This window comes from Corvus moneduloides, chromosome 13 (genome assembly GCF_009650955.1).
Source record: "Corvus moneduloides isolate bCorMon1 chromosome 13, bCorMon1.pri, whole genome shotgun sequence".
In the NCBI taxonomy this organism is placed as follows: Eukaryota; Metazoa; Chordata; class Aves; order Passeriformes; family Corvidae; genus Corvus; species Corvus moneduloides.
In genome coordinates, this window is record NC_045488.1 from 13,973,015 (window position 1) to 13,986,238 (window position 13,224).

General features: G+C 39.8%; 1 protein-coding gene and 1 long non-coding RNA gene across 4 annotated transcripts in view; one reads left to right on the plus strand and one right to left on the minus strand.

Moving 5' to 3' along the window:
• LOC116450669 overlaps nt 1–13,224 on the plus strand; it is a 125,541-nt gene that overhangs the window by 78,673 nt on the left and 33,644 nt on the right. The gene's annotated exons all lie outside the window — the stretch shown is intronic.
• ALDH1A2 (aldehyde dehydrogenase 1 family member A2) overlaps nt 1–13,224 on the minus strand; it is a 75,637-nt gene that overhangs the window by 5,443 nt on the left and 56,970 nt on the right. For all 3 annotated transcript variants that reach the window (XM_032123372.1, XM_032123371.1, XM_032123370.1), the window contains 5 exons: nt 5,577–5,679; nt 2,925–3,109; nt 2,041–2,205; nt 1,463–1,620; nt 594–668 (listed from right to left, as the gene is read on the minus strand). In XM_032123372.1, coding sequence (XP_031979263.1) covers nt 594–668; nt 1,463–1,620; nt 2,041–2,205; nt 2,925–3,109; nt 5,577–5,679 — 686 coding nt within the window. The remainder of the gene's footprint in view (nt 1–593; nt 669–1,462; nt 1,621–2,040; nt 2,206–2,924; nt 3,110–5,576; nt 5,680–13,224) is intronic.

Sequence of the window (13,224 nt, forward strand, 5' to 3'; positions counted from 1 at the left end):
TTTCAAAGGGACGTAAACACATCTGTTTCCTTCTCTAGGCCTGATTGCATGTAATATTATTTAAAAATCTGCAAGCTGGTAATTTTTTTATAAAATTAAATGCACCTATATTTATAAATATAGTGAAAACTGAAGAAAGGAAAGGAAAAACTAGCAAGAGAGTTTTGGCAAAACAACTCTAAAACAATTACACCAAACCAGTCAGCAAGCACTCAGCAGCACCAAAGAGAGAGTCTTTCTGAAAAGTGATGGTTAATATGGCTAAAAAAACCTGCCAGAAAACACAGGTTACAAGTTCAGAAAAATAGTCAGAAATTTTCAGTTCCTTTCAGGATAAGAAGAGAATTCCAGTAAGTTAATTTGCAATGTTTAAAAAAAAAAGAAGAAGAAGAAATAAAGAAAAAGAAAAAAAAGTGGTCTTACCATGCAAATCAATTGCATTTAGAACTGACAGTGATTAAAGGTCACCTTATATTATGCCCTGAGTCTCAGGCTGGAATATTTCTGGATCTTAATTTGCATGGAAGGATTCACTATTGTTTATTAAGTTGTAGAGCTGAAAACCATTTAGAAAACAGCAGTGTAATACTTACATCTCTCTCCCATTGCCAGACATTTTGAATCCTCCAAAAGGACTTTGGGCATTTAAGGCATTGTAGCAATTTATCCTGTAACAGGAAGAGGCATTAAGTCCAGCTGCACTGCCAGAGAGACCTTTGGATAACTCAGAGAGAGGCTGAAACTTGTGGAGCTACAGACACTCTATACCTCTTAGTAATAACACACTTGTTTCACGTTGAAAAGAAATGAAGGATTTATGCTACAAAAACAACATTCTGCTTCTTACTCCTAAGGAGAATTGGATTTGACCTGTGAGGGCCAAAGGCGAGCACCATACCCTTGACACAGCTTCAGTAATGAACTCTTAATCTGCTGCCAAACCTCAGTGCCAGTTTTTAACAAAGAGCTGTTAGATTTGAATTTTCCCTTTTTCTCCCTAATGTCTTGCAGATCCTTAGTTTACCTAGGTTTAACATACTAAATTGCAAGCTACTAAACTCTAGAGTTGGCATTATCTATTCCTAAAGACTGGAGAGGAGGTGTCCCCTCAGTTCCTTAATGCTGTAGAAAGTACACAATTCTTTGTGCCTTTAGCAGACTCCTCCCAGGATTCCTGTGCTCACCAGAAAGGATCGTTTATCCTGTTTGTTTTCAGCAAAGCCACTCAGCAGTGGCTGCCGTGCTCCTGGGAAGCAAGGTGCTTTCCAGCTCCACCAGCATTCCTCAGCAGCGAGCAGCCACAGCACCTCCCCACTGCTGTTCCATGGCTTGGCTAGTGATCCACCATGAGGATGGGCTGCATAAATAGTCTTAACAAAGGGTGCAAAACTGAAGTGAAATGACGATAGCGAGTCAAACTCTTTTTATCTTCAAGAGTGGGAGTGGGATAACTTCTGCTTACCACACTGTCCCAGCCTGCATTGCTGAAGAGACTGTCAGGGCCTTGTTTATGTCGTTTGTAAATACAGCAGCTACCAGGCCAAAATCAGAATTGTTGGCTCTCTCTATAACTTCATCCATGGTTTTAAATCTCAGTATTTCTTGAACAGGCCCAAAAATCTGCAACAAAGATTAATAATTAATAAACCAGCCCCCTCAGAGGCATGTTATTAATGTTTTATTCTGCTTTATAAATTATCTTCTCTCTCCTAATTATACTCTTTAAAATTTTCCCCAGCAAAATTTAGTGATAAATAGTGATAATATCTGTCTGTAAAAGTGCATGATTCCCAAAGCAGTTCTCAGTGGAACCTCGTCCATTCTATCTCTATCTCCTCTTTGATGTCTGAGACCTTACAGTCAATGAGCTTCATTACCCAACTGATGTTACTTGCTGTGTGCATAAGGAGTTCTGAAAAGGTTTAGTTTTTTTAATATAGTGGTAATTTTCACTCTGAAACTTTTGTCTTAGGAATTAAACAAAAGAAAAAAGTAAAATTTAGGACATTCTAAAAGGATCTTGCCCACATGTGTGAATACCTCTTCCTTGGCAATCCGCATGTCATCTGTTACATTGGAAAACACCGTAGGTTCAATGAAGAATCCCTTTCTTCCCAGCCCTTTTCCCCCACATTCAAGTTTTGCTCCTTCAGTAATGCCACTTTGAATCAGTTCCAAGATCTTGTTGTATTGTTTTTTATCAATCTGAAAGAGAGAAGAAGCTGTTTGATGTGCAGACCATGTACTTGACCATATAGTCCAAATGGGTGTTTTTAGGCAAGTCATGTTCCAGTGAGTTGGTTCCTGCTTCCATTCACTGCTCTTTGAGCTGCAGATGCCAAAGATCTACAAGCAGGTGCTGGTTGTAACCTTAGGCTCAGACTTCTTAAGGATGTGTCACCTTATGTTTGTGGCTTAACACACTTGCTGAACAATCTAGTTTATAAGCACAAAAAAAGGAGATCATTAATTTTTGTCCCTGGTTAACTTCCTGAAAATGTTATAAGCCCAGCTGGTTATTAGTGGCAGGAACATTTTCTAAAGACTTATTTCTGATTATGCCCATCTTTTGCCTAGAATTCCTGGATCTCCAAGAATAGTCATGGTTGTAGACAGTTCTTGAAAGTAAGTGCTCACAGAGACTTTTGAGACCTTCTCGCAGCTTACAGCTGTATTTTGGGGGCTGAAGATCCAAGTCTTGCTCTTAAAACTGGGAGGCAAACATTGAGATTTTTTTATTTAACAAGAAACATGTCACAGCTGCACAGATTATTTACTCCTTTAGAATTTTAATCTTGAAAACATGTATTGTGTCAGCTACCCTGGACCCTGAGCAAGTGTGCACTGACTGACCTCTGCCTTAGTGGAGTTCAAATGACTCCAGGCACCTCCTGGGCTGTAGAGCCGAAGTCCTACTCCTTTACCTGTGGACCTTGTTCTGTAGTTGGGTCAAAAGGACTTCCCACAACTCTCCTTTTTGCACGTTCTACACTTCTTCTAACAAACTCTTCATAGATTGATTCTTCCACATAAATCCGTGAGCCTGCAGTACAGCATTGACCTTGATTGAAGAAGACTCCTTGGTGAGCTTGTTCCACAGCATAGTCCACTGAAAAACCAAGACAGCGCCTGTTGCACTGGAACACCGTAGGCAAATCTGCCTTTGCACCAGTGTTGTGTGTATTACACATTCACGAATCTTCAGAAGCAGGATTTGGTTAAATAAAACTAAATCAAAACATCCTATAGTTGTGTCAGGTCATAAATGAGGATGATTTCCCTTAAGACAGTGCTTTAGCAGTCAATAGGTGTAGGGTATGCAAGAACAACTTCACCAGTGTCTTATATCCAGCAACATGTCATTCACCAAGTAAAACTCTTAAGGGAAGCAGGATGTGCCCCACATAAAGACATCTGACTGGATCTTTATAGGAGGGGAAAATTTGTCTGTGATCCCAAGTTGGCACTGGGTTTAATACTTCATGTGTGAGAATTGCAGCAAACCAAATACTTGGGAGAATTTTACTTTGATAGTGGCAAGACCTGTCCTTCCCCAAAAGCCAGATTCTTTTCCTGCAACAGGGAAGCTTCCTGTTGGTCCATGCAGATGACTGGGTAAGGCTTTAAAATTATAGGTCTGTTATACACCTATATTATAAACCCTTGATTTCTACTCTAACTTCCTTGGAGGTACAACTAACACATTCTGTCCAAGCAGGAGAGAGGATCCAGTAATATTTAGACATTCAAGGCCACATTCTTACATTGGGTGTAATAACTGACTAGACAAGAATAATGAATTAATCCCTAAACAGTGATGCCCTGCAGCACTGTAATACCTCTGTTACCAGCTGTAGCACTTTGGAACATTGCTTAAAGTATAATCTTTTATGGACTAAACAAAGCAACAGTGCTTTACTTTCAGCACATTCTAGACAACTGTGTCTAAAAGAAATGTCCTTTTCTGCCCTCAGTGTGGTATTTAGAAAAATTATACGGGGTGTTCCCTGGACCACATTCAAATTTTCCCTGGCAGCTCCATGGAGATTGAAAGCACTAGTGGATAGCTGTGATTAACTAATGTTTCTTCCTCTATTGTTAAGCGTTTTTCACCATGAGGGGCTCTAACCATTCTTCTCTGGTTTTTTGGTGCACTAAACCTTCAACAGCTTTATCATGCTTTCTGCTAACTTTTGGCACACAGTGTTCCTCAAGCAGAACAAACAGCTCCTTTGGAATGGTGAGCCAATTGCTGTTTTTAAATAATCAGAGCTTTGAAGTCTTAATCTTAGGCCAAGTGCTGGAGGTTGTAATTGTGGGAAGACCAGAGAGCAGTTGTCCTTCCCCAGTGGAAGGTCATAATACAGACCTGCCCCTGGCACGTGTCACTCTGCTAGAAATGTTTAGGTGATCAAGTCTGAGTTAGTAGGTGAGGGACATTTGAGGTGTGGCGATATCTAGTGGGAGGTGGAGATGAGTAACTGAGGTAGAAGACTGTAATATCTGTGTCTGGCTCCAGCTGACAAGAGCTTTTTTAGCTTACCAGGATGACTGTGACTGAAATTTCAATCCTCGGCTTGGTAAAGCATTTCTACATAGAAAAGCTGCTGGAAGTTGTCAAGCTTTCCCTAGTTTTTCAGATATTGATAAGTTTTGAAAATGGATACAGGATTGTAACCATCTCTTGTAATTCATGCTATTCAAAACCATTCTATTCACTTCCCCCTTTTAAATTAAGAAGACCAAATCCTTATGTGTCTATTTATTGGGGTTGCAAAGTTCTCAGAAAAGGCATTGAGTACAATGTGCCTGCATACAGCCTGAAAGAAGAGCTCAGAGCAAGGTGTGAACCATCTCATTCATCTTAACGGGGTGTTAACTTCAAAACCTCCTGCTGACAATTTAGATATCAACATTTTAACTGTTTCATTGCTGATCATTTAAGCAGAAACTTCCAGTTTGTGTTTATATCCTATCCTAAACAGCTGTCCTGTACCTTCTCAGGTGCCAAAAATCTCAGCTGCACAACATCATACATCTGCCAAAATTTTCAACTCCCTGCTAACAGTGGCAGCGAGCATATTTCAATACACAATTCTTCAGTTGTGAAAATTTAAAAAATTGAATAATCTCCCTTTATAGCTATTTAACAAAGGAATTCTGCACTGATTAGATTAGCAAGTCAAGTGTACATAAAAGCCCTCCCTTTTTATAATTGCTGTGAAACAAAAAAAATCACAGAATTTCCAGATTTAAAGCACTAAATCACCTTGCTGCAGAGCATAGGATGGCAAATGTGTGTGGGACTATGACTGTGAAAAATGCCATGTCTGTATGCTTGGTTATAACCTTTTTTCTGCTTCCTTGTTGACTATGAATCTGTGGGTTCAAACGTTGTATTTTTATAAAAGATATCACACCTTAGGTTGCTTCTGTAAGATTGAAAAGTGCCATTAGATACAGCTGTATTGCTTCACTTCACTTTGTATGAAAGATAAAATTAGTTAAAAAAAAAAAAAAGGAAAAAGACATCATGCAAACATGTTTTTAAGAAAAATATGGAAGTGCTGACTTACAATCAGCATCTGCGAAAATAATGTTTGGGCTTTTCCCACCCAGCTCCAGTGTGACTCTCTTCAAATTACTCCTTCCAGCTGCTTCTTGGATCAGCTTCCCAACCTGAAAGGAAATGGAGACATTTTACAGGGAATGTAGTCATACAGTTCATTTTAACAGCCAGCGTTGGCTATCAGTAGAGCAGAGCTTTAAATAATCCAGCAGGTTCTTCGTTCCAAACATATTTTCATCAGTAGTGGACAGCTTTCCATTTTTTTTCCCCTAGAAATTGAGAGGGGATAAGGCACAGCACAAAGTTTGTGTACCATTCACCCATATGTAGCTATGTTAAAATGGCTTGGGGCTTTCTTTTAGGGCATTTTAGGAGGGCTGAATTAGAAATTTGAAAGGGATGTAACTAGAATTACTTCCATCCAAACCACTGACATGTTCACAAGGCTTAATATGTCAAATTCTGATGAAATCATCCTCCTCCTCTGCAGGACTAACAGAACAGAGCAGAATAGCAAGTAGGGCAAGAAGTTACAAAAGCACCATCCCACACCTGACCCGCAGCTGCACTACAGATAATCTTAATATAGGTTGAGGAGGTCAAAATCACCTCCAAAATGTCTTTGTAGATTGTGGGGTCATCTGGAGCAGCCACAAATTGCAGATCTCACCAATGAACATGAGAGTAGATTAAATGGAGTAGCAATCTGACAGCTACAGATTTGACGTGCTTCCACATCAGTACAGTTGGAGGGGCAGCTGTGCTCCCTGGAAATTCTCCTCTCCCTGGATCAACAAATCCAAAATAGATCAAATTTTATACAATTGCACTGTAACTGTGTCCGTTTTGCAGCTAAGGAAGTAATCACAAGTAGAGTTAGGCTCCTACATGTTAAAACACAGGATTAAAAGTACCTATTGAATATTGAGAAGCCTAAGAACCTAGGTAAGTGCTTTATTTTAACTGGGACATGTTTTAATGTCACACAGAAAGTTAGAGGTGAAGTGAGATGGGAGTGAGTCCAGAGCTGAGCTTTTTTCTCCATGTAGTACTCTGGTCTCTCTATCTGTTTTCTATTTCTAAGGTTATGTGAGTGAGATTCCCTGCAACAAGGGGTTAATGGATGAGAAGCTGAACCTCTTAGAGAATTGAAGGCAGTCTGCTAGAGAAAGTTAAGTCAGCACTGGAGTAATCAGAAAGCAAATGAAACAGAAACCAGGGCCCCCAAAGAAAAAAAAAAAAAACAAAGGAAAACCCCCACAGGATAATGAAGGAATTGTGAACCACTTCATGTACCTTTGTGATTAACTGTTTATCTGGTGATACCACAGTTGAGTGTGACTGAGGTTTTTTCTTTAAAAAAAAAAGAAAAAGCTTTTTTTCTTTACCCCTGTATTGATGGAATGGAGTGTTGACATTATCATGAAATTCCTTGCATATCCCCTTAATTGGAGCTGATTTTATTGCTATGTTTGACTGACAGCCAGAAGTGAACCTGAAAAAAAAAGATCCTTTCTGCCTTCCACCCCCACCACATACATCGAGCACGTCATCTGGAAATTCCAGCCTCTCAAACTGTGCTGAAAATATACACTGGAAACCAGAGTGCTGTGTTTATAGCCAGTGCCAGCCAATGCCATTCACACCCTCACTGCCTTGAACTTCCTTCTTTCAAAGAACAACAACCAGCTATTTCCCCTCAAAAATTCACAAAGAGCAGGACAGATCAAGGAAGCCAGAGCTCATCTCTCTTCCTTCCATTCTACTTTAATGTCAAAACACTTTTGTACATGTAAGTAAAGATTTTGAAAGGATTCCATGCAAACAAGTGATTGACAAGTATGCAAGTCCAAGTATAGTATATCTGGCAAATATTAAAGTACAAAGGGCTTTGAGACAGTGGTGTTAATTTGGAAAAGCGTAGTCTGAAGTATTTTTAATACAGGAAAGTTGTTGTCAAGTGTCCAAGTAAAAACTTAATAGAAAGCTTCACTGTGTCTTTCCTGTTAGAGATCAGTGTAGACATCAGGATGGTGGGGCTCATGCTGCTCAGCATTTTTGTTCACTGTGCTCCCATTGTGCCCTGTGCGCTTACAAGTTGAGAAAAGTCTTAGGGAAGGCACCAGCACCGCGGTTATTTAGTGACAAAGGCGGCCTTTTGTGACTGACCCTCTCTTTATGGAGAAAGACAGCATGAAAAGGATAAGTGATAGTGTTGCAATCTGCATGGGCTTTCAGGACGCGCTTCCCGCGGTGTCTCTCAGCTCTATCCCTGAGCTCCCAATAGGCAGCACAGCCTGGAGAGGGAACGCTGGAAGAGAGGACTCCCCCACAGATAATGGAGCTGTGTGATTATTCAGCAAGAATGTTGGCAGAGAAAGCCCTGACTCCCCATCCTTGTTTTGAATAGGCTTCAAGATTGATATCAGGAGTATCCCTGGATAGCTTGTGAAGCACCATAACCTTATAAGCTGCATGGAGGGTGAGGCAGATGTAATTTGGTCCATCTCAAAGAAAACAATTTGTTATGCAGACCAATAACAACAAAGATTTAAAAAGGATTTTGAGGCACCCCTGTATAACAAAGCTATTTGAAGGATAGTCCTGGAAGGGTCTGTTTCTGGACTGTGAATGGTGTGGCATTGGGCAGTGAGAATGTATCACGATCTAAAACATTTAATTGTTGTTTATTTATGCATTCTCTGTATGGAAGTTTAATGTTTCTTTCAAGAAGAGGCTTAAGCAGTCACATTTTAAATACCTCATGCAGAAATTTTAAAAAGTTTGTTGCCTTTCATGTTCTCTTAATTTTCTGTTTTCAGACAGAAACCTGTATTTCTAAAGCATACAGGTGGGTTTGCCTGTTACTGTTAAAGCACTGAAAGTCTCAGGAGTCAAAAGCAAACCTCCAAGGTTTGTGGTACTTTCTCTTTAGCTCTGTCATTTGGAATGTCTGGGTTCTCCTTTGCTCTGAACCTTCCTTTGCTCACAGATAAACAGTAAGTCATCAGAGAACACCTGAATGCAGGGGAACTGCAGTCTAGCTGAACAGCAGGTGATTTTCTTGACACTGCCACAGACAAGACAGTGAAGGGAAGAACTGCACAGGGAGATGTATAGACTAAAAGATTGCATGAATGGTGCACAATTTGACAGAGGAGAGATACACATCATCAGTTAGTTAGGCATTTGAAACAATACCCTGTATACCTTTCTTGGGATATTGAGACAATATCTGAAGAAGAGTAAGTGGTTAAAGTTACAAGAGATTGATTAAGTTTTGGGGAGATGGTGTGGCCAAACAGAAATGTTCAGTGTTTCCTGGAAGTACAGTTTTCTCTCTCCAGCTATTGTGGTACTGGATGTCAGTGTTTTGGCAAAACCCTCAAACCCATGCTGCTGTTGCTCAGTCTGCCTTATTTTTTAAGAATTCCAGATTATATGCAAAATCTTTCTGAGAAGCATTTTAGAATCTCATGATGTGTTCAGGGTGTGTCTCTTGCAAGGACAAATGAATTTGAAATACTGGCACAAAGAAGAGCAGCTTTATTCGACTGTGCAATGCCCTGTGTGAGGAGCAGCCCTGCAAAGAGCATACTGAATAGTGCAGCACAAATGAAAAGGCAATCCCAAACACAAATTCCTGGAGAGAATCCTAAGCTATAAATGGGTCATTTGTTAGATCCTGGCCCCATGGAAGTCTGTGGCTAAACTCTTGTTAACGTTGATAGGACTGATACACCATCCTATTTGTATTGGGTTTAAGAAGGTGATTCCTTTTGACATGCATCTTCCATAAGCAAAGAGGCAGAACAGTTGCCCAAGGACAGCTTTCTAAATGCTACCAAAAACACAAAAGAAGGAAAAGAGAAACAACTTCTTCTCATTCAGGAGGCAGAAGCTGTCCAAGATATGATCCAAAAGATTCCACAGAAGCAGGAATGAATGCTAATGTAGCCTCCCTAAATCCTTACAGAGGGCATGTGTGTAGCACCATTAGCTCACAGACTTCTCAAAACAGGTTAAATCACCTTTAGGATTCTTATTGCTAAAGTAGAAAATGCCAGATTGCAATTCTTCATGAAGCCTAAAACCAGCAAGTGATTGTGTGATCCAGGAGAGCTCACACAGCTCAGTGCCTGTGCAGTAGGAAGACATTCTGTCTACATCATGCATTGGGACAGTCATCTCACTTCGGAAATGAAAGGAGAATCCTGCTGAGTAAATTAGAATCAGTGGTAATACAGCTGTTAGCTACAAACATTTGTTTGGCATGAATCAATCTCAACTCTCCTGTAGTTTGCTTTGATGGTATCTCTAGTATCTTGTTGACTAATGATGAGATCATGGTTTGTTAATCTAAGTGCATAAAGAAAACATTCTGCCAAGCAAAATGCAGACTCTTTTGCTGGGGTTTATTGCAGTTGTTTATAGACGTTTTGTTTACACAGGCATCCAAAACAATTTGTTGGATATTTATTTGGGTTACTCTACTAAACTGCCTGAACACAGACCTGAATCCTATCTTAAATCTGTCTGCATTTTAATGGCTCATAGTTTGAACAAAGTGGAAACCAGCCACTTAGGATATATTTCTTGTTGGCCAGAACTTCAAATGTTTTGTGTGCTATCTGTAATTCCCATCTTGAGAGCATTTAACTGTAGGGTGCTGTAAACCACTCTGATTTGGAGGTTACACAATTGGTTTTAAACAGAAGTTATTAGAACTCATTAAATTTTTGCAACAATTAAAATACAATTTTTATCCCAGGCAGGGCTTTAAATCTGCATTTAAAAAACTTTATAACTTCTTACTCTCCATAATCATCTCTAATTTTAAACCCAGAGCATACTGCCCTCAACTGTTCCCTGTGCACCAGGAACTTACAGATACACCATCCTCACACACAGTTCCAGTTCAGATGGAGCACACAGGTACTGGCTTGGGCAGCCAGCTCACAGTGGTAGAATGGCTGTATTTGCAAAGCCTTAACTGAGCTCACAGATTTGAATGGAAATAAAGGCAAATGAAGAGTAAACCTGCTTCTGATGGCTACTTTTCTCTGATATTTGAAGGCCTGTCACCTTTTTTGCGTAGCAAAAGTTCTTTTAGCAAATAAGAAGGTAATATGAAGAAACTCTCTGCCTTTCTGGTATGTGCAAAAATTGTCCCCTCATCAGCATTTGTCTTGGAATTACATAAAGCCCAGTGTTATTTCACTGGGGAGGAGACTTGTAGAACGTCTCCTGTACTTCTGAGCTTTGGAGCCTAACAGCAGACACATGGGAATGCCAGACATCCTGAGTTTGGATCTGTTCTTAAACTCAGAAATTGTAAAATACTAATTTTAATTAAATTGTTGCTAGTAATTTTTTTAAAGGAACTCAGTGAAGAAGCCGAGGCAGAGAGGGGCAGTGCAAAAGGAAAAGGCATGTACAGTAAACAACAGGGATAGTGGGACACAGCTGAGCTTTACAGTACCTCTCCCATGGTCCCAGTGAGTTTCACCCTGCAGTTTGGATCAAGGAGAAATTCAGTAAGATGTAATGAGATACATAAATTGATTATGGACTTTAAAGGGAAGGTAGGAAAAGGATAAGAGCAACTGTTAACATGGTCATATTGGCTGGAAAAAAGTTTGGTTATGGCAGTTTAAATTTCATCTGATTGTGGAAGATGAGGGAAAAAAGTGTCAGTGAAGCCTGAGAGGAGATTGCTGTAATTAAGGAGGATCATGGATTAGCCCTGGTTCACTAAAACCAACACAGTAAAAATAAACATTTTGGTTCAAATGCCTATACCAAACAGGCTGCTGAAGAGTGAACCGAAGCAAGCAGAGAAGCCAGGAAAGCTACTGGAATCAAAGGAGACACAGTGTTTTTAGGTGGGCTTTCACACTCAGTATGATTTTATTTCTTTCAGTTGTCAGGGTGAAATCCATAGCCTGCCAGGTGTTTGCAGAACCCTTCCCCTTCCTAGTGAGCTGTGGAGGGAAGAGTTTTGAGATCCGTGCACTAGGGGATTGGGAGAAGGAGGTGATCCACATGAGAGTGTTTCATAAGAAGCAGGTAGGTTGAGGGATGAAAGAGTTGGCAGACTATTTTTTTCAATGTGTGTAGCTAACCCATAAAAGGAGGGGCTGCAGGAAAGAGGGAGAGAAGTGAAATCAAACAGTAATGGTACCACAGAAAAAGAGCTCTTAAGGATTTTTAACGTATTATTTTGGGGGGCAGTGTGTGAAAAGTAAAGATCAGTATTTAAAAAAAATTCAGAGCACCTGAGAATCTAAAATCCAGAGAAGAGAGTGCACACTGGATAGCTCTAAACTAGAAATCAGAAGCAGAAGATTGAAATAATTTCTGTGTTGTCACTGCATGGGCACAGGCTTGACGTGTCCCAGTCATAAGTGTCAAGAGGTACTGGACTCATGCATGGGTGACAAGGCCATTGGCACATGGAATACAAGTGTCCACATGCACCTCTGGGCTCAAGAAGTCTGTGAGTCGATTGTCAGAAGCTGTGAGGCTGCAGCAAGGAAAGGATCACTCTACACATGCTCTCTTCTTCTGTGAGCATCTGTTACTGGTCGTGTTGCAAGATAAGGTGCGAGGCTGGAGGGCTCTGTGGTGTGGCTGTGTCAGGCTTTATTGAGGTGAGGTCATGAACTTGGCCTTTTGGCTCATATTTCTATGGATTGGGTTCTACAAATTTTGGAAAACATTAGCATTCAATTTTTTTTTTTTTTTGTAGGAGGAGCAGCCTGTTTTCTGCCTTTCAAGAATCCTGCAGGAAAAAGATAATAATAGCCCAGTTTTGTGGTTTTTACAGGCAAATGGGGAGTTTTCAGTAGCTATAAGTATACTTCAAAGATAAAGAACTTATATAAAAGAACCTCATGGTGAAAATTTGAGAAAAACCTGTGCTTCAGAATCTCAGTTTGAAGATCTTTGCGTTTGTACTGACAGGTTTTATCATTAACTTGCCCATCATGAACTGCCTTAACTAAGACATGGATGGAATGGAGGAATGGAGTTAATACATGATGTTTATACACCTAATGGCTATCAGAAATCCCCATCACTGGAGTGTACAGTTGACATGCTTCAGACAAGTACCAGAGAGACAAAATATTTCCATTATTATTCCACTAGAAATTGAAATCTGTTTTGGAGAAATCAGAGACTATAGTCCGGCCCATATCAGAACGTAGTGTTTAAAATGTTACAATGTTGACTTGCTATTACAAAAATTCAGTGTTACAGGAAATCAGAAACAATATGGAATAGTTTACACTAACTCTGCATTAAAACGATCCATCTGTTCTTGCTTTAGGTTCTTAGAGAATTGCTTTTTCATCTCTGTAATGCTTTTCACTTCCTATTAGTAAGGCTTTTAAAGGTAGGTACTGAGTTAGTATAAAACCCACAGCTTTTGAGTTTAAACGCCTATTAAAACTAAAGCTGTCTGGAACTACAATAAAAATTTATTTTGGCTACAAGAGACAACTTTGAAACCTAACCCATCTGTATTTTTCCTCTTCCAAACAGTGCAACATCCTGTATAATAGAATATTTATCTTAAACAGAGACCACATATCTTTATGAAAACAATTGTTTCAACTTAATTTATGGGGGGCAATCAGCTCATATTAAAA